This window comes from Moschus berezovskii, chromosome 12 (genome assembly GCF_049115385.1).
Source record: "Moschus berezovskii isolate FMDL1 chromosome 12, NW_MosBer_1.0, whole genome shotgun sequence".
Lineage (NCBI taxonomy): Eukaryota > Metazoa > Chordata > Mammalia > Artiodactyla > Moschidae > Moschus > Moschus berezovskii.
In genome coordinates, this window is record NC_142471.1 from 76,923,550 (window position 1) to 76,944,315 (window position 20,766).

A 20,766-nucleotide genomic window follows, 5' to 3' on the forward strand; every position below is an offset into this window, starting at 1 on the left:
TTATTGAGTGAGAATTTAAATTCTTTAAAATTAAACTTTTATTGTGATTTAATATTAACTTGAATTTTATAATCCTCCTTGAGGATTCACCAGAAAAAATCAGTGGTATAAACTGAAAATAAAATTTAGAAAACATAGGGACCATTCCTGGAGCATGTGTTTCATCTCAGAATCGTGTAGATTAGACACATAGCTCCTCAGATTGCACACTGAAATTGCATTTTCTTCAGATTTAGTTAAAAGGAAAAATGTGGCAACAAGGCTGTTTGTTGAATATTTTAGAATTCAGTCCTTGATGTGGATGGTGGTTATTTACATAATTTTGACAGTGTTCAAAGACTGAGTCTAATCCACATTCTCCACGGAGCTTCATCTTCAAAGCCTTGTAGCAGCGCACATGAAACATTTAGCCAGGAAACAAATTGAGAATGTGATACACAGCTATTATCTCTGCACGCATACACATGGAGCAGGTGTGTACAAGTATGGATGTGTTTATTGGTTCCACACACCTACTGTGTGCCAGACACTATGACATGAAATGGACAGATAATTACTGCTTTCAAAATGACCGTGGGGTATTAGACGAGAACATTAGATGAGTGATGGAGTAGATAATTATTAGTGAGGGTGGTAGGAGTTAGAACGGAGTGTAATTGAGGCTTAATAGAACTGCAGGGCATTATGGGGGGTGACAGAGGAGACACCAGCACACACTGGATGGGGGCAGAAGTCAGAGAAGCCTGCCTGGAGGAGGTGCCATGTGAGTTGCATGTTGGAGGGTGGTAGTTATCCAGGTGAGGGGGAGTAGGGAGGAGGTGGTCCAGGGGAAAGGAGCGGTACATGCAAAGGTGTTCATGTTTATGTGCACACTGTTCTTCACTGGGGCTAGTGACCTATAGACCCCTAAATATTTCATTTGCATGTAGAAACATTTTCATTTGGCTTCTTAGAGAACTTGTTTAATAGTTTTTAAACGTGCATTTCAATTTTTTTTTTCTTTTTTGGACGTGCCCTGGCTTTGCGAGATCTTAGTTCCCTGATCAGGGATTGAACCTGGGTCACGGCAATGAAAGCCCAGAGTCCTAAAACTGGATCACCAGGGAATTCTCTTAAATATACATTTCAAATAGCTTGTTTTTCCATCTCAAAGACCCTGATGTTCCCCAGAAAAGTTGGGGAACATGGTTGAGAGGTCACCATATCTCATGTCACTGAGAGAACAGAGAGATCTCTCCTAACCCCTATAAGTCAAATTACCCCCTCAATTTCATCCTTCACAAAATGAGTGAAATTCTGCATGCATTTCCTGAAGAACTATGTCTCAGGCAAACCAACTCCAGACCCAAAGTACTTTGAGCTGCATTTTATTGTGGAAGCCTGGTTCTGTCTATGGAATGCTTTGTAGAAGACAGCATCTTATGGCAAGGCACTTTTGATATTTCATTTACTCAATCTTCATGGGTAGAGTTGTGAGCTTGTCTTTGTGCAGAACTGCCTGCCCAAGAAAGCAGAGTTAGAAGAAATTAAATTATTTCATGCTGCCTGGACTGCAACATGTCAGTCTAAACCAAGTTATATGTAACAACAGTAGTGCAACAATAGTTTCTTTAAAAGCATTCCCAAAAGCTTAAAAATAGCTTAATTTTAGTGAGTAGTATTAATAATAATTATTATTCAATAGTATTCAACTAATATTATTATTATCACCACTGTTTGCAGAACACCTGCACATAATGTTTGATCTTTATAACAGTTAGTAAGGCAGACATTGTTATCTCCATTTGACAGATGAGGAGATTAAACCTTAGAGTCATCAGATTTCAAAGGTGGAAGAAGCCTTGGAGATCCTTTCATCCAGCTTTCTCATTTTACCAAAAAAAAAAGAGGAAGTTGACTGATATATAATCCCACCGGAAGTAAATAGTGACTGCAGGTCCAGGCCTGGATCTTCTGATTTCTAGCTCACCAAGTTTTTCACTGTATCAAGCTGCTTTCAATTTTCAGTGTGTAAAAAGAAACTTGAAAGAATATGTATTTGTTTCTTTAAGAGAAATCTTGTTGAAACCAGTCTTATGTGCTGTTCTGTAAGCTCATGCAGGTAGAGAAAAAGTCTCTTTTATAATTTTTCTATATATAGATAGGTAAACAAACATATATAGGTAAATAGATTCACAAATCACATGTGGATGTTATTGGGGGAGATGAAGGTGGAATTAGACTGGGCAGTCTCAAAGGGATGTCAGTTTTGTCTGCATAATTTTATTTTTTTGATAAAAAGATACTTGGGCTCAAAATGACTGTAATGGTAGTATTTGTTAATTTTGATTGATGAGCAATGAATTAATAAGTCTTTGTTATATTCTTTAGATTTTTGTAGTTTTAAAATTCAAAACAAATACTAATATGAAAAATAAATTGCCACCTACAATACCATCATTTCATACAAGAAAGGATATTTTAAAGAAAGAAATTTGGTACAAAGGAAAGAAAAGAAAAACCAAAGCTAATGTCTGGTTCTTGGTGGTTAAGTTGACATTCATTCTCTCTTTGCTTAAAGTCTTTTCCTGTTATGACTCTAGCAGGATGTGTATTCATTTCTCTGCTTCTGCTGCATTATCAGTTTTCTTTTTCACATTTCAAGCACTTCTAATAACTCTGGCAGGACAGGCAGGCCCTCTCTTGTCAGTTATAAAATCGCTAGCTGCACCTTCGTGACTCCATGTTCCCCAGGTTCTGAGAATTTTGATCTGACTGATTAAAGTGGTACTGAGTACAATGGACTAAAAGGCTGGTGATTTGATATCAAATATGTTATTTAAAATCACATCCTGACTGTGTTAGCTAAACTTACTGTGGTGATCACTGCATGTCATATACATATATCGAATCATTATGTGTGCACCTAAACTTATACAACGTCGTATGTTAATTCAAACCTGGGTCTTCTGCATTGCTGGCAGATTCTTTACCATCTAAGCCACCAGGGAAGCCCCATATGTTAGTTATATACCTATAAAGCTGGAAAAAATAAAATGAAACACTATGACAAGTTGGGGGGAAAAGCACAAAATAAAGGAAATAGCTTTATATTTTAGTAACTTTAAACAAACAACACCCCCCCCCCAAAAGAAAAAACTGGACTCAAGGAAATAGATACAGGAATGTGGTTTTGTGAGCTCCCTTTAATGAATGTGTAAACCGGGGATAGGGTATGGTCGTACGTAAAAAGACCCTCATTCAAGTCCCTGCTAAGTCCCCTATTTGCTGGATGCCCTCATACGATTCATCTGACCTTTTTTGGTCTCACTCAGTCTTCTTACTATCAACTAGAAATGGTCGTATTGTGTTTACCTAACCATGTAACTGTCCTGGAGGTCAGGTAGCTAATGAGGTGAAAACATCTATTAACACTCCAACTGAAAATCACAAAACAAAAGAGAGATAATAGGATTATGATTGCTGTTATGAATGTGTCATGGTGATATGAATCATCACGAGATAATGTCATGGCTAAAACCCAAACACGGGGTAATGCCAGCATGGACCCAGTCATCTCAAAATTAGTCACAGAGGCCTCTCTAGTGATAATCCAGGAGCCCTATTGTTACCAGGAAGGCAGCACTGTCAAAAAAAGTGTGTGATCTCACTCTTCTCCCACAAAGGAGACTCCCCTGATGCATGTTGATAGGGACGCATCCACCACAGTGGCTGCATTAGCCCCAAAGAATGAGGATGAAGCCTGGGTTCCGGCTTCAGCTCTCCTCTCTCTATCTGTGGTTGGGTCAGTTTACACTTATACCAACTACTTTGGGTTTCACCTTTTTCCTCTGTAGAATGAGTGGGTTAAACTCAATGACCTCTCCGATCTCTTGCTCTTACGTTTGTGATAATTAGGTGCAGTTTGGAATTCCACCCCAATGTTACTGTGGTCTCATCATTGTCATCTTTGTAACCTGACATTTAGGGACTGTTCCCAAGGTTCACATCCTGACCTCGCTTCTAAGAGTGTTATAGCAGAGTTGAGAGCTTGTGATTTGAGGTTCCATTCCCAGGAAGCAATGGAAAGCCTGTCCCTGACCCTGACCGTTGCTCTTGATTTGATTTGGTTGCTCTGTAAGCTGTGAGCAAACCTGGGGAAACATTCTCTTGTCGTGAGCCCTCTCATCTGGATTATATTTTGTATCTTAGCACTTAAGAAGAAATGGCATATTCATTGTGGCCTGGAAAGGGAGATGAGTTGAACTAGAAGTGAATTTAAATTCCTGATTGTTTATTGTGGAAGGTACTACAGTGCTTACTGAAAATGTGACTGGTCCGGTTGACAAAGGTACCGTTGTGCTCTGGACTTCAGTTCTTGGCTTCTACTTCTGGATCGACAACATTACCAGGGGAAAACTTGGTGTGAGTTCACACACATTTGTACCACGACACTTCAGCTGTGTCCTTGGGTTGTTGTACGGCTTTTACATCGACTGTTGACGACTTATCCAGTACACCAAGCAGCTGTGATTAACTCTGTGTTTTCTCCAACTCTCAGTCCCCACCCCTGCTAGTCCTCTCTCAGCACACATCTGCATTTACTTTTCAAATTCTTTTTTTTCTCAATATTGACATCTCTTTATGTTTTCTTTTATCTGTCTCCAAGGAAGATTCGTTCTCTCTTCCTTAGCAGAGCTCACCTGCCATTTGCCCTGATGATGACTATGATGCTGGTGATAATAGTAATGTTAGTTATGGTAACAACAGTGGTAAGAAGACTAGTAGTGGTGCTGGTCTCTGCTGCGTTGGTTTAGTGGCAGCTTGTATGTAGGAGCTGTGCAGAACAGTTTATGTCTACCCTGTCATTTAACTCTCAGAACAAACCTATAGCTAGACATAACCATCTTTACTTTAACAATGAGAACTGAGGCTGAGAGAGGATAAATATTTGCCCACAGTCACTAGCTGATATGTGGCGAACTGAAATTCGTATCCAAGTTGATACAAACTCTGAAAACTGTACCCTTAGCCTCTGGGCAGTGCTCTTATTTACATCCCTACCCACCATACACGATGCAGAGTGCAATCACATTGGTATGGTTGAAAGTGCAAGTCGCTTAGTCGTGTCCGACTCTTTGTGACCCCATGGATTATACAGTTCATGGAATTCTCCAGGCCAGAATACTGGAGTGGGTAGCCTTTCCCTTCTCCAGGGGATCTTCCCAACCCAGGGATTGAACCCAGGTCTCCTGCATTGCAGGCAGATTCTTTACCAACTGAGCCACAAGGGAAGGCCAAGAATACTGGAGTGGGTAGCCTATCCCTTTTCCAGAGGATCTTCCCTGCCCAGCAATTGAATCGGTGTCATTCTTTACCAACTGAGCTATCAGGGAAGCCCTTGGTATGGTTCAGCCCTTGGTACACCCCAATACGTACTCCATTAATATGGCTGAATTAACTTTACCTCTTTCTATTCTGAATCCTAGTGGCAATGAGGTTATCTGCATGGATGTGAGTGATAAATATCACTTCCTGTATAAAGAAACGTTTTCTGAAAAGGAAGAATATATTGTGATCACACAAAAGATGTTCTTTTTCCAATAATCTCTGGCCAATGCCACACCTTTACATCTGTAAGTGCCAAATAATTTACAGAGCATTCTGACAACTCCTTACTGAACCCTGAATCAACCCTCATGATGTAAGCAAAGAAAGACTGTAACTTCTCTTTTCATGGTTGAGGACACTGAGGCTCAGAGAGATAAGGTCTGTTGTCCACTGTGATGCAGCTGTTAAGCTCTGAGTTAGGGCCAGATCCCTTGGTTCCTACCCCGGTTCGTAAAGGGCAGCCAACAGCCCAATACGTACTCATTATACACTCACCTCCCCTCCAAGTGAAAGGAGACCAGAGAACTGTATCTGTAATAAAGAACTTTTTCTCCTAGGGGATAATGAGTGCCTGACATAATAAAGCCAGTTCTCAGTACAGCAAAATTAGCTTACAACAAAATTGTGCTGAGAATTGAAAGGCGTTGCTTAGAAACTCTCCCAGGTGAGGGCCAAGACATTCTGTTCACTCTCACAGGAGCACCTGCGTGGTCAGCATTAGATCTCCAAACCTGTAGGAAGTTGGGTCCCTACTCTTGTGGGGACTCTCCCCCAGCACCCTATTCACACTTCGTGATCACAGTGCAGGGCTCTTAGTCTACCCAGGATGGGGGAGCATTCTGCTTCCTGAATCTCCAGGAAACAGGTCTCTTTGGTCAGCAGATACTCACACCAACGTGACCACCCGAACTTTCCCTGAGTAACCCCTCCCCTCCAGCTGAGGAAGCTGGAATGTAACAGGGGACTCTTGATTCGATGTGGGACCACGGAGGGAACCATCCAAATTACTTGCAGATGGTTCAAGTAGACTGCTTTTCTTTTTACCTTATTATTTTTATTAAGCACCTAAAGGAAATGCATTGGTTCATGGAAAGAAAAGTCCAAGCAGATCCAGGGGAAGCCGGCTCAAGGCTACTCCAAGAGTGGACTGGCCCATCTCCAGGCCAGTGTCTGTGGGTTAGCTTTATTCTCAGGCAGCCTCTCCTTCAACGGCAGCTTAAATTCAGCCAGTTTAGCAACCCAGGCATGGCCTGACAAGATGACGAGGGTCTGTCTCTTAATGGCTCCAGTAGCATCTGGGAGTGTCCGTTCCTAAGTCAGTCGCTGGGGGCTCTGACTGGCTGGATCATATTGGGTGGACATTACTATTACCATTTTATAAATTAGAAAATTCTGAGTGTTGGAAAAAATTAAGCAATTTCCCCCCATCATGGGTCTCTGTAGCTTAATCGACTAGCACATTCAGCCGTTAACCAAAAGGTTGGTGGTTCGAGCCCACCCAGGGCTTGTTTTCCTCTGTAGCAATTCATTTGTGGCTTCCCTGATGGTTCAGACAGTAAAGAGTCTGCTTGCAATGCAGGAGACCGGATTTGATCCTTGAGTCGGGAAGATCCCCTGGAGAAGGGCATGGCAACCCACTCTAGTATTCTTGCCTGTAGAATTCCATGGACAGAGGAGCCTGGTGGGCTACAGTCCATGAGGTCACAGAGTCGGACATGACTGAGCCACCAACACTTCACTTCACCTCCCCCATCACACCACCAGTAACAGGCACTTGGAAGCTGGTCTCTGACCACAACTCACCGTACAACTGCCTTTCACCAACAGCTGATGCGTCTTTGCACATGTAGGTGGATTAATAAACCCAGATTGTTTCAAAGGTTTTGTTCAGAGTTCAGGGACAGCCCTTGAGTTGGTCTTTGTTTCACTTGTTACATTACTCTGAGACATCTGAGGCTTGAACCACTTCCTTGAGTGCCTTGCTGTTTTGTGCTTACCTCTGTGGGAATATTCATCTTCTCTCCGCTGATCTGTCTCCCCCATGGTCTCAGGACGTTTTTCTTTTTCCATCTCTAGCAGCTTTGCCTGGCACATAATAGGTGCTCAATCCATTCTGGTTGAATCAAACTCGTCCATGTCCTGTTGACCCCTCTGCTGGAGTTTGTTTCAGAGCGGAGGCTCTGCAGCCCCTGTCTGTGTCCTGGACACTCTCCTTTCCTTTCAGGACAGGATGGATTATGTTGCAAAAACTTGATGAATTTCCAGCATCCCTACTTGAACTGAGGAAGGAGAGTGCCTCAGTTACTGTGCTCAGATATTAATCCATCATCACATCCTGCTGGGTACTCAGCATAAAATGTGGAAGAGCTTTGGGGCAAAGAGTGAGCGTTGGAGACAGCTGTTGGCTGCCCTGGGAGATGCAATATGTTGCACATCCTTTCGACAGTATGGAATTAAATCATCGGAAACAGTTTTCATCTGGAGCTCCTAAATCTCCCAGCTTATAAAGGCAACTTGTTCTCCTTTACATTGTATTTTATTTTTAAAATTAATGAGAGAAATGCTGCTTTAATTGGGAAAAACAACCAACTTTCCAAGTGAGTAGGGAACCAAAGTTTTGGATGTAATTGTGCACTGTGAGTTCTTTGTTACAATGAATGGCTCAGGAAAGGAAAGGAAACCTCAGCTCTGGGGACCGTGAGCCTTGTCGAGGCCTGAATGAATCAGAGTGGCTGTGCTGAGGGTCGACCAACCCTCCGTGGGGCTGTGTGGTAGGTGTTCTAGCTCCGTGCCAGGTGCCCAGGTTCTGTGCCTGATTGCGCTGCTCTCCCTCCCTCCCTGGATCTCAGGTTTGACCATATGACTGTAGACAGAGCTGCTGCACAAGACTTAAGAGAGGATGTGGCAGGTGCATAGAACCGTGCTCCCCACCCACTCCCCAGACAAGAGGGCATGTTTGCTGTCATCACTGGAGCTGACAGGGGTTCCAGAAGGGCCTGCATCTCCACCTCTTTCCAAGGCTCAGCAAATGCCTTGCCTATGGCAGGGAGTCAGCATCTCACTGAACAGAGAGGAGGACCACAGAGAAATATGGATGAGATGATGATTTGGTGATGAAATAGTTCTGAAACTTAAGACTTTGGGAGGCAAGGCTGTTCTGTCAGGCATGAGAAGCTGGCTTGAAAGCTCTGGGTTCTGATTAGATGGGTTTTGTGTGACTTTGGGCAAGTCACTTTCTTTGTTGATGAGAGGGGTAGATGAGTTGGCCCCTAAGGGTCTGCAGTTCTAAGCTTTCCCAGGGTGCCATTGCTCCAGCTGTTTAGAGAAATCTGACTTGGAAAAGGAAGAGACCTCTGTGTTGTTTTGGCTCCTGGCTAAGTTCCCAGAGGGTCTTCAGATCCTGGGTCAGATGGTCTGTACTCCCCAGGACTGCTGTGGGCAAGAGTTCATACCAACAAATCCAACCAACGTCTCCATACCCACCCCTACCTCTCTGTGTGGAAGCCTCTTTCACGTCTCACTTTCTTGGTGGACTGTTTTAGTTTCCTATTGTGTCTGTAACATGTTACCCCAAATTTATAGCTTGCAACAACACAAATTTCTTACATTTCTGAGAGTCAGAAGTCCAAAGTCAGTCTCATGGGACCAAAGTCAAGGTGTCAGCAGGGCTGGTTTCTACTGGAGCCTCTAGGGGAAATTTTGTTTCCTTGCCTTTTCCAATTTCTAGAGACCACTTGCATTTCATTGGCTCACGGCCCCTTCCTCTGTCTTCGAGGCCGGCAGCATAGCATCTTTTCTCCTCTCTGACTCTGCTTCCATCCTTACATCTTTCCTCTCTGACTCCAGTCCTCCCGCCTCTATTTTATAAGGACTGCTGTGATTACATTGGGCCAGCTCAGATAATCCAGGATAACCTCTCAAGATTCTTAACTTAATCACATCTGCAGAGTCCCCTTTACTATGTAGGTAAGATTCACAGGTTCTGGGGATTAGGATGTAGAGATATTTGGGATGGTTCATTATTCAGCCTACCATAGGGATTGTCCATTTGATTTCAAAACGTAGATTCGGGGACTTCCCTGGTGGTCCAGTGGTTGAGACTCCACACTTCCACTCCAGAGGGCACGGGTTTGATCCCTGGTCAGGGAACTAAGATTCTGCATGCCACATAGCCCAGCTAAATAAATAAAAATAAAAAACACTTCATTTGAAAAAAACAAGCACACAAACCTAGATTTGGACAGGGAGAGAGTGTATTGGAACTCCCGCTCCGGTCACTCTGTCCCTGAGTGACGTTCAAGCTGTATACAACAGCAAACTCCATTTGCTTTCTGGCTGTATTTAGATTCTCCTTCCTTTAATTCATCCATTATCTTCCTTCTTCATTCTGTTCATGGCAGTTACCAAGTGCCCACCAAGTTTGAGGAAGTGTGCCTAGAAAATGCAAGAATCTCTGAGAAATGCTTTCTTCCCCAGTGGAGCTTGTGTCTAATGGAGGGTGAAAGGCACATAAGCAGTTACTTTCAGCACAGGGCAGTGATGCAACAGGGACAACCTGAGGTCGTAGGGAGACAGGAGGGTGACATCAGTTCTGCCCTTTAGGGTTTCAGATCACATGCCCCAGTTTTTGGCTCAGAAGTTTGATTGTTATACACACCCGAATTTTATTTTTTAATTTATTTTTATTTTTAATTTGGTTTGGCTGTACCTCGTGGCGTGCGGGATCTTAGTTCCCAACCAGGGATTGAACCTGTGTCCCCTGCAGTAGGAGCCCAGAATCTTAACCACTGGACCACCAGAGAAGTCCCTGCACCTGAATTTTAAGTTACTAACTCTGATAGGCTGGGAATGTTAAGACTTCTTAAAAGTAGGATGATGTGTCATTTCTTTTTTATCTAAGGGTCTTTGGTTCAAAAGGGTATCTGATTCTGATGATTCTTATGAAACCACTTCTACTCAAGGTGGATTCAAGTTGGGGACCAATTTGCCAGGCAGAGCAGAAGTTGAGAAGAAAATCTAGTCGGTCTTCTTAATTTATGCTGCATGTGAATGAGGAGACTTCTGTAACCTGGGCCATCCTCAGGAAAGTACTCGCTTCCCATGGCTGACCTACAAATACCCAGCAAGGTTGGCTCTCCTCGTTGGAAAGATAGCTGTTCCCCACATGTCCTTTCAGAGGCGAAGGGGAATCTCTAGCGAGAGCTCCCTCCAGCCCAGAACACAGTTTTAGAAAATACAGCTGACTTCTCCGGGAAAAACAAAACCAATCTTGTCTTACTCTCGTCATGGAAACCAAGTTGGCACCTCATTATCGCCTTGTTAGCAAGGACAGGCTGCATCGGGCACAGACCTGGTAGGAAGGGTTGGCCCTGTGTGGGCAGGGTTTTGAGTTAAGCTTAATTGCTCCTCTAAAGCTCAGCCACTTAATACTACACAAGTAGAAATCTATCACTAGTTTCTAGACCATCCTCCTATGCCTTTCACATCCTCGCCTACGTAGACAGTTAGTACCTCTCCAACTCTGCTGCTGCCATGGTGTGTGACTGAGCCACAGCGTGGCCACCAAGGCTTGGCTGCAACCAGTACAACTACCCACAGGAGAAGAGGTCTGTCCCCAATTTTAACCTCGACCCCTCCCCGCAACCCTGCAGTATCTTAACATGCAACCCGTCTGTTCTGTCCTTGGAGCACAGCAAGGCTGCTGGCTGAGGGAACATCCTGTCTCTTTAATGACTTGACAGCAAATACTTGATTTCTCATAGAATGAGAAAGAGTAAGCTAAATCTGTTTTTGTCTGGCTCTGAGATGTGTTTTGTGCTTGAGTTTGAATGTGGGGGTGCCTAATATTCTGAGAACTCACTTTGGACAAAACTGAAGCAAGAGGGCTGTGCCCTTTCTCTGGAAAGCCTGACTCCTTGGCCTATACTCACCAACAGTGGGCATTTGTTAAATAGGTCACCTAGTCTCTGAGCTGTAGGTTCTTGCCCTGCAAAACTGGGATGAAGTTACCTACCCCATGGGCTCCCCAGGTTTTGCTAGTTTAAAAAAAAAAAAAAAAAAAAGAAGGGAAAAACATGCCTGCCAGTGCGGGAGAGACCTAAGAGATATGGGTTCAATCCCTGGATCAGGAAGATCCCCTGGAGAAGGAAATAGCAACCCATTCTAGTATTCTTGGGCTTCCCTGGTGACTCAGATGGTAAAGAATCTGCCTGCAATGTGGGAGACCTGAATTCGATCCCTGGGTTGGGAAGATTCCCCTGGAGGAGGGCCTGGCAACCCAGTATTCTTGCCTGGAGAATCTCATAGACGGGGGAACCTGGCGGGCTACAGTCCATAGGATCGCAAAGACTAGAACACAACTGCAGTGACTTAGCACAGCACAGCACATAGCACTACCTACCCTAGGACTTATGGAGAGGTCCAGTGAGATAGCACAGACAAGCACTGGTCACGTGGCGTCGCAGTAAATGTGAAGAATCTCTCCCCGTCCCCAACCTGCCTCCCCAACCTGCCTGTGCTCATTCTCTCAGACCAGTACAGAGCACCAATCCAAAGTGGGAGAGGTGTGACGTGCCAACCACCAATCTCTCTTTCCTTGCCTATGCCTACCCTCTGGCCCTTCCCCTTTGTTTCGTTATCATCAGACTTGTGCTGTACAAGGCCTGTGACTGTGGACACCTTGTTAAACGGTCCCAACTTTTCAGTTTCTCCCCCACACTTCCGTAGGCATGCTGAATGTATAGCTAGATCTGTCCATGATAACCCCAATCTCAATAGCACAGTTCCATTCTTCCCATTAAGATGTCCTGAGAATTCTAGTTTATCAACATCCCGAATACATTTCCTGATTGCACTCACTCCCCAGAAGGGGAGTTTAAGAACAGGAAATACAGGGTCTTACAAAACGACCCTGACAATGGTAACCACATATACCACGAAAGGGAATGTCTGTTCCCTTTCCAGTTCACAGGTCCTGATTTTTGGTCTAGAAAATACCATAACCAACCAACAGAAGTCACGTGAAAGGCACGTGTCAGATAGAACACCGCCTCAATAAGATTCTGTGAGAGCCCACCACCGCCTATGATCGAAAATTCAGATTCTTCCCTTGTAATTTTTTTTTTTCTTTTGCTAGTTGGGTTTGAGAATGGACTGAAGGGCACATGATTCTTGTTGCTTTTGGATGTGAAATGAGGACAAGGATAAAAATGTGTTTGGCACACATATACACATACAATTTATTCTATGTGTAATTTTGAAGACTACTTTTTTCACTTAACGTTCGAGTAGATGGATTTTCTCTTGTCACCATTTTTTTTCTTTGTAAATTATGACCTGACCAAATTCAAGATGATGTCTGTCACTGGCAATGATGAAGGCGGGGTGAGGATGGACAGAGCAGATACCCAAGGAGGACTTAGTGTGGTGGAATGTCTTCTATCTTAAACTTAATGATGGGAAGACTTCTTTGAATGTCTGAAATATTTCATAACACAGTGGAAATTCTTGCATCAGTAGTGAATGCTTACTGAACATTTCATTCTGTCAATGTATTATAATTTACTTGCTTTAAAACTCACCTCCCTGCTCTTATCGGATATTTGTAACTTTCAACACTGGACTCTTAAATAATGTAGTTTTATTAAACATCTGTTTGTATCAAGTTTTGTCTGCATTTTAGCTTGTTTTCTTAGGGCATATTTATAGGATTGAATTATTGGGTCAAAGAATATGGCTGTAATGAGTGCCTGTTGCCAGGCTACCTTTCGGCAAACTTGCACGAGTTTAGATTATCACTGATATTGTGTCTATTCCACTTTATCTCATTGGCACCGAGTGCTGTCATTTATGTGTGTGTGTGTATTTGCTACTTCAGTAAGCAAATATTTGTTTCTAATGGTTTAACTTTCTCTCTTTGATTCCCAGTGAGTTTGAACATTATACCTTATAAGAATTTCCTGTGTGTGTTAGCTCAGTCGTGTCTTTGCCACCCTGTGGACTATAACCTACCAGGCTCCTCTGCCAGGGCTTTTCCCAGACAAGAATAATGGAGTGGGTAGCCATTCCCTTCTCTAGGGGATCTTCCTGACCCAGGGATTGAACCTGGGTCTCCTGTACTGCAGGCAGATTCTCTACTGTCTGAGCCCACCTGCTGCTGCTGCTAAGTCACTTCAGTCGTGTCCGACTCTGTGTGACCCCATAGATGCAAGCCCACCAGGCTTCCCCGTCCCTGGGATTCTCCAGGCAAGAACACTGGAGTGGGTTGCCATTTCCTTCTCCAATGTGTGAAAGTAAAAAGTGAAAGTGAAGTCGCTCAGTCGTGTCCGACCCTTAGCGACCCCATGGACTGCAGCCTACCAGGCTCCTCCATCCATGGGATTTTCTAGGCAATAGTACTGGAGTGGCTTGCCATTGCCTTCTCCGGTCTGAGCCACCTAGTAGAATTTAAAAGATTATTTCACTGATGTGTATGAGCACAGTTTTTTACAGACTGGATCATATGTGGGGCCTGTGTGGGAGGTCTTGTTTGTATGGGAGGGGGGACCACAGACAGCAAACAGCCCGTCGCCTGCCAGGTGGAAAGCAGCCGTGCATCTAGCCCTTTGTCTCCTCGCAGTGCCGCCAAGCTCCTGGACAAGACCCCGTTCTCGGTCAGTAACCCGAACCCACTGCTTCCTTCGCCCGCCAGCCTCCAGCTGGCCCAGCTGCAAGCTCAGCTCACCCTCCACCGGTTGAAGCTGGCACAGACAGCCGTCACCAACAACACCGCGGCCGCCACGGTCCTCAACCAAGTCCTCTCCAAAGTGGCCATGTCCCAGCCTCTCTTCAACCAGCTGCGGCATCCATCCATGATCAGCGCCCCCCACGGCCACACCGGGGTGCCCCAACACGCAGCCACCGTGCCCAGCACCCGCTTTCCCTCTAACGCACTCGCCTTCTCACCCGCTGGCCAGACGCGAGGCCCAGGGCCCACAGTGAGCCTTCCCAGCCAGCCCCCCAACGCCATGGTGATGCACCCCTTCATGCCCCAGACCCCCGCCCAGCCAGCGGTCATCCTGGGCCTTGGAAAGACTGGGCCCGTTGCTGCTGCCACAGGGTTCTACGAATATGGCAAAGCGAACTCTGGTCAGGCATATGGCTCTGAAACCGACGGTCAGCCCAGCTTCCTGCCAGCCTCGGCTGCTACCTCGGGCAGCGTGACCTACGAAGGGCACTACAGCCACTCAGGGCAAGATGGCCAGGCTGCCTTTCCCAAGGACTTCTACGGACCCAGTGCCCAGGGGTCGCAGGTGGCAGGTGGATTTGTGGCTGAGCCAGCTGGGGCCTTGAAAGGCGAGGTGGGTCCCCTGCTGCAGGGTCCAAACAGCCAGTGGGAGAGCCCCCATGGGTTCTCTGGCCAGAGCAAACCTGATCTTGCAGCAGCCCCCAGCCTGTGGCCCCCACCCCCTGGCCAGCCTTATGAGCTGTATGACCCCGAGGAGCCCACGCCAGACAGGACCCCTCCTTCCTTTGGGGGTCGGCTCAACAACAGCAAACAGGGCTTCAGCGGAGCCCGGAGGCGGGCCAAGGAGGAGCAGGCAGTGCTGTCTCTGCGGCCCCTGCAAGCGCAGGAGCTGAATGATTTTCACGGTGTGGCCCCCCTCCACCTGCCACACGTCTGTAGCATCTGCGACAAGAAGGTGTTTGATCTGAAGGTGAGTCATCTGAGACCAGCTGGGAGCTCCAGCTGGAGCCTGGGGGAGCCGGCCACCACAACCCAACCCTTGCTGTTCACAGGCCAGGAACTGTGACACTTGGGGGTTGGGTGACAGGATTTTGCCATAGCTACCCTTGATTAAAATCCTTGGTATTAGAACCAACAGGAACTTCAGAAATGTATCAGGGCCAGTCTCTCGCTTTAAGGCAAGTAAGAAAGTCTTTCTTGTGTTTATGGATGAGAGAGTCAAGGCGAGAGGGGATCAAGGGACCCAACCTGCGTTATGGAAAAGGGACTCAGGAATTAGAGCCTCTGCCTCCTTGAAAAGGGCTTTTCTCTGTAGAGCACCAGAAAGCTTGAGAGTCTATGTTCCTTGAGAACATACATTGTACTGAGTACAAAAGGAGAAAAACTTAGCAGAATTTTGAGTTAGACAAGAAAGTCATTCTCAGATGGGACCTAGACAGATTATTATAGAGGGGCCTCAGCTTCTCCATCTGCAGAATGGAGGTAGAGCCTCATGACACCTTCCCAGCAGTTGGAAAGTGCTTTGGGCCCCTGCAAACAAAAGCCCATGGTAGTATAAATTTCCCCCTACAATGTATTGCTGATGCAGTAAAATATTCCAAAGCAATAATAATTACAGTTAGCATACTCTTTGTCTGTGTCAGCAATAACTCTCCAAGATAGACACTACTATTATACCCATTTTACAGATGCAAAGACTGAGGCCCAGAGAGATGAAATGATTTGTCCAGGACCCCATAGTCAGAAAGTGGTGGAGTGGAGATTCAGACGTGGGTCTGACCCTCCCAGAGCCTGTGCCTCTTAAGCACTGAGCTGTACAGCCTCTTGTCTCTTATCTCGTCTGCAGAGCACAATAATCCCTGCTTAGTAGGCATCCCACCACGGTGTGTCTTTCACCTCTTCTGGGTCATGTCATCCAAATGCATCCCAGTCACTCCGGTGGGACATACCTTCTCACCTCCCATCTCTGGAGGGGGTCTGGGTAATATGGGAGGTGATGGAGGATTGAGCCTTTTCTAGGGCTTTCCACCTGCCAGCTTCTCCTATAGAAATGCATCGGTGGGACCAAGGGCCCATTGAGAGGGGAAGAGGGAATCAGACTTGTGAATCTGGCCTCCTGTCTGAGGTTGACTTGGGGTATGCAGTGGACGCTGGTGGGGTGAGGGCTGGGTAAGGCGGCAGGAGTGGGGTCGGGAGGGGAAGGAGCCTGGATGGTGGGGGAGGAGGGGCAGGATATGCGCCTGCGGGGTTGGTCCAGCGACTGGGTGCTCTGCGCTCCCTGTCTTTAGGAGGAAACCCGCACTCATCCATTGCCTTCCTGTGGACTCAGTTCTACTTCAGTCATTTTTTTCTCCTTCTGGCCTAGGACTGGGAGCTGCATGTAAAAGGGAAACTACATGCTCAGAAATGCCTGCTCTTCTCTGAAAAGTAAGTGCTGTCCAGGAGGACAGGTCCTTGTATGTGTTCAGCAAGCCTTCATCAAACACACACTGTGTGCTTTGCTCAATTCTTGCTGGGAAAACAGCAGAGGAAAAAACAAGCCAACCCCTGTGCTCAAGGAGCTTATACTTAATGACGAGGGGTGACAGATGACACGCTAGTGAGGTATGTGTTGGGGTGGCCAGAAAGTTCGTTCGAGTTTTTCCGTGACATCATACAGAAGAACCCAAATGAACTTTTTGGCCAACCTAGTAGCATCTCTGGCAGTAAGTGCTAAAGAGAAAACAGGAAACAGCATCAGGGCAGAGAGAGAGAATGTGTGTGCGTGTGTGTGTGTATGTGTGTGCGCATTCACTCATAGGGGCTGGTGGCAGAGAGACCTCACTGAAGACATACCAGGAGGGTGTGCAATGAGCCATGACTGCCTGGGGGACCAGCACTCCCAGCAGAAGGAATAGCAGCTTTGAAGACCCTGGTGTGGTCCAGGGATGCTCAGCAGCATCAGTGTGAGCAGCACAGAGTACCTAGGGGGAAGAGCCAGGGAAGTCGTGGGGCCCCATCCTGAGCACTTTGGCTCCTCGAGAGGACTTTTACTTTTGATCTGAATGCAGCTGGAGCCCTGGAGGGCTGAGCAGATGAGGGATGTGCTCTGGCTTCATTGATTGGGACCTCAGCTGCTATGCTGAGAATTCAGGTGGTAGGGGGCAAAGGCAGATACCCACACAGAAAAGAGGAGCACTGGCCCGGGGAAGTAGAATAAAAGATGGGGCTAAGTATTTAGAAATGAGCTCATTCAAAAGGCCTCTCTTTCTTAGTCACAATAACCGAAAGGTAGGAAGCAACTGAAATGTCCAGGCTAGATGAATAGATGAACACACATGGTCTCTGTTTACAGTGGAATATCGTTCAACCTTCAAAAGGAAGGAACTTCTTACATGTGCAACAACGTGGGTGGAGATTACGCTAAGTGAGATAAGCCAGTCACAAAAGGACAAATGCTGTATGATTCCACTTACAGCAGAGAACTCAGATTCATGGAGACATAAAATAGAATGGAGGCTGCCGGGGCTGGAAGAGGGGTTTGGGGAGTTAGTGGTGAATGGGTAGAGAATTTTGGTTTTACAAGACTAGAGTTCTGCAGCTGGATGGTTGTGATGGTGGCGAAACAGTGTGAATGTAGTTAATGTTACTGAACTGTACACTTAAAAATGGTTAAGATAGTAAGTTTTAGGTTTAGTTCAGTTCAATTCAGTCACTCAGTCGTGTCCAGCTCTTTGCAACCCCATGAACCTCAGCACGTCAGGCCTCCCTGTCCATCACCAACTCCTGGAGTTCACCCAAAGTCATGTCCATCGAGTCGGTGATGTCATCTAACCATCTCATCCTCTGTCGTCCCCTTCTCCTGCCCTCAATCTTTCCCAGCATCAGGGTCTTTTCAAATGAGTCATCTCTTCGCATCAGATGGCCAAAGTATTGGAGTTTCAGCTTCAGCGTCAGTCCTTCCAATGAACACCCAGGACTGATCTCCTTTAGGATGGACTGGTTGGATCTCCTTGCAGTCCAAGGGACTCTCAAGAGTCTTCTCCAACACCACAGTTCAAAAGCATCAATTCATTTGCGCTCAGCTTTCTTTATAGTCCAACTCGCACATCCATACATGACTACTGTATAGACTTGACTATGTATAGACTTGACTAGACAGATCTTTGTTGACAAAGTAATGTCTCTACTTTTTAATATGCTGTCTAGATTAGTCATAACTTTCCTTCCAAGGAGTAAGCGTCTTTTAATTTCATGGCTGCAATCAGCATCCACAGTGATTTTGGAGCCCAAAAACATAAATTCAGCCACTGTTTCCGCTGTTTCCCCATCTATTTGCCATGAACTGATGGGACCAGATGCCATGATCTTAGTTTTAGGTTATTTAACACAATTTTAAAAATTGATTTTAAAAAACCATTTCTTTTCTGGTTCCCCGTCATTTTATTATGGTAAAATTCACATGAGATTCACCATATCTACCATGTTAAAGTATACAATTCAGTGGTACTTAACACGTTCACAAAGTTGTGTAAATAGGACGACTCTCTAGTTCCACATTTTCATCACCCCCGGGGAAATCCATACCTGTTAGGTAGTCACTGCACATCCCCTTCCCCACCCCCAGCCCCTGGGGACCACTAATCTGCTTTCTATCCCCATGGATATGCTTCTTCTAGACGTTTTATATAAATAGATTCAGATAATATGTGATCTTGTGTGGCTTTTTTCACTTAGTGTAATATTTTCAGTGCAGCCCACATTGTAGCATACGCAGCCTTTATATGGTTGAATTATATTCATATATATATAAACATTTCGCTTATCCATTCAACTTCTGATCTATATTTGGGGAGTTTCTACCTTTGGGCTGTTAATGAATAGGGCTGCTGTGAACATTTGTGTACAAGTTTTGGCTTGAACATCTATTTTCTACTATTTGGGGCCTGAGTGTCTTAATGAAATTTCTGGGTCACGTGGCAATTCTTTGTTTAACCTATTGAGTAACCAGTTCCCCTTTCTCACCCCTCCAGCGCTGGTGTGCGGTGTGTCCTCGGTCCAGCAGAGGGAACACTGTGTGCCTCTCCCAACAGCACAGCCGTTTATAACCCTGCTGGGACGGAAGGTGAGGAGGGGCCCATGGGTCAGCAGCTTGAAGCAGAAAGCAGTTTCCCAAAGGCTTCTTTTCTTTTTTTTAAGATTTTTTTTAAAATCTGGATCATCTTTAAAGTCTTCATTACATTCGCTACAACACTGCTTTTGTCTTATGTTTTGTTTTTTTTGGCCGAGAAGCATGTGGGATGTTAGCTCCTCAACCAGGGCTTGAACCCAAACCCCCTGCAATGGAAGGCGAAGCCTTAACAACTGGACTGCCAGGGAAGTCCCCTCCCAAAGGCTTCTGGTTTCTCATCTTGACTAACCAAATGTCCCCGATGTGCCCTTCTTAGACATCTGTAAAGCAAACAGATCCCAAGATGCTAACAGGCATTGGACTTGCTCTCTGGGCTCTGTGATGTTTTCTACGTGTTTTAGACCTAAAGCTTTGCTGGTTATCAGCACACTCAGAAGTATAATCATGCCAATCACTATACTAAAAGGGAATTTTCACTTTTCCCTTCCCGCTTCTGTCCTGATAATGACTTTTGGGGGGTGGGGGTTAACCCAGTTATTTATAATTATGTTTGTCTTACAACTTTAACAAATTTCTTTTGAATGATTTATTTCAAGAAAGAAAAGCTAACTTTAATTATTTTTAAAAAGAAGATTTGGCCAAAAAGTCATTTTTATTTTTAAATAGGGGGGAAATGACTCTTGTACATATCCATAAACAAGGACTCTGAAGGTCAAGGAAATGACTGGGTTTTCACTAGATTTTGTGTAATTTACCATTTAGATTACGCCTCGAATCTTGGAACATCATACGCGACTATTCCTGCAAGGTCGTTTACTCAGTCAAGTCCCGCATTCCCTTCAGCTTCCCCAGGGACAAATGTGAGTACAGAAGCGTTTTCTCCGATGTCACTTGTCATCATCGAAGAGTTTTTACCACCTTCTCTGCCTGGGTGCAGAGGTGCAGAGGAGGCTGGGTGAAGCAGGTACAGATGGCGCTTAGTGAAGGGCAGGAAAGCAGAAGTCAGCATTGTTTAATTCAGCCCAACTGGGGTTGAAACACACCGATTAAAAATCTGACTTAATTTCTTCGAATTGAAAGCACTCAAAGACTTTCTAGCATTCAGTCCTGGTTTAGAAAAAAATGAGTTTGAGGTCTCTGTGTATGTGTGTGTGTTGCGTGTTTTCTAGCACTTTGACATTTTATTGAAGTGGACCGTTTCCTTTGAGTGGGTAATTCTGAAACTTGAACAGAAAGAGAAAATGTGTTTGAAAAGTAAGGACTCGGCGCTCATGGTTATTTTTGGCTCCTTGGGGAAATGGTGACATCTGCATATGCTTTTTTTAGTTGTGTTTGTCTTCCTTCTCTGCAGTGTGCATTTTGGTCCCCAAAGCTCTAAGGGCTCTTCCCTATTTTTTCCACCAATTGTGACAACTTGCTCTCCCCCCTTGCTTCTCCCACTCCGTGTAGCCTGGTCTCCCAGGAGCTACCCAGCTTCCTTTCCTCCCTGGGAAACGCGTGGAAGCGGGTGAGCCACAGAGCCCCCCATAAAGCAAATTTGTTGTTGTTCAGTCACTAGGTC

The 20,766-nt window shown here is 45.3% G+C and overlaps 1 protein-coding gene across 5 annotated transcripts in view; it reads left to right on the forward strand.

Moving 5' to 3' along the window:
* RBM20 (RNA binding motif protein 20) overlaps positions 1 to 20,766 on the forward strand; it is a 198,881-nt gene that overhangs the window by 128,860 nt on the left and 49,255 nt on the right. For all 5 annotated transcript variants that reach the window (XM_055424673.2, XM_055424677.2, XM_088842319.1 and 2 more), the window contains exons 2-5: positions 13,988 to 15,065; positions 16,461 to 16,522; positions 19,108 to 19,199; positions 19,968 to 20,065. In XM_055424673.2, coding sequence (XP_055280648.2) covers positions 13,988 to 15,065; positions 16,461 to 16,522; positions 19,108 to 19,199; positions 19,968 to 20,065 — 1,330 coding nt within the window. The remainder of the gene's footprint in view (positions 1 to 13,987; positions 15,066 to 16,460; positions 16,523 to 19,107; positions 19,200 to 19,967; positions 20,066 to 20,766) is intronic.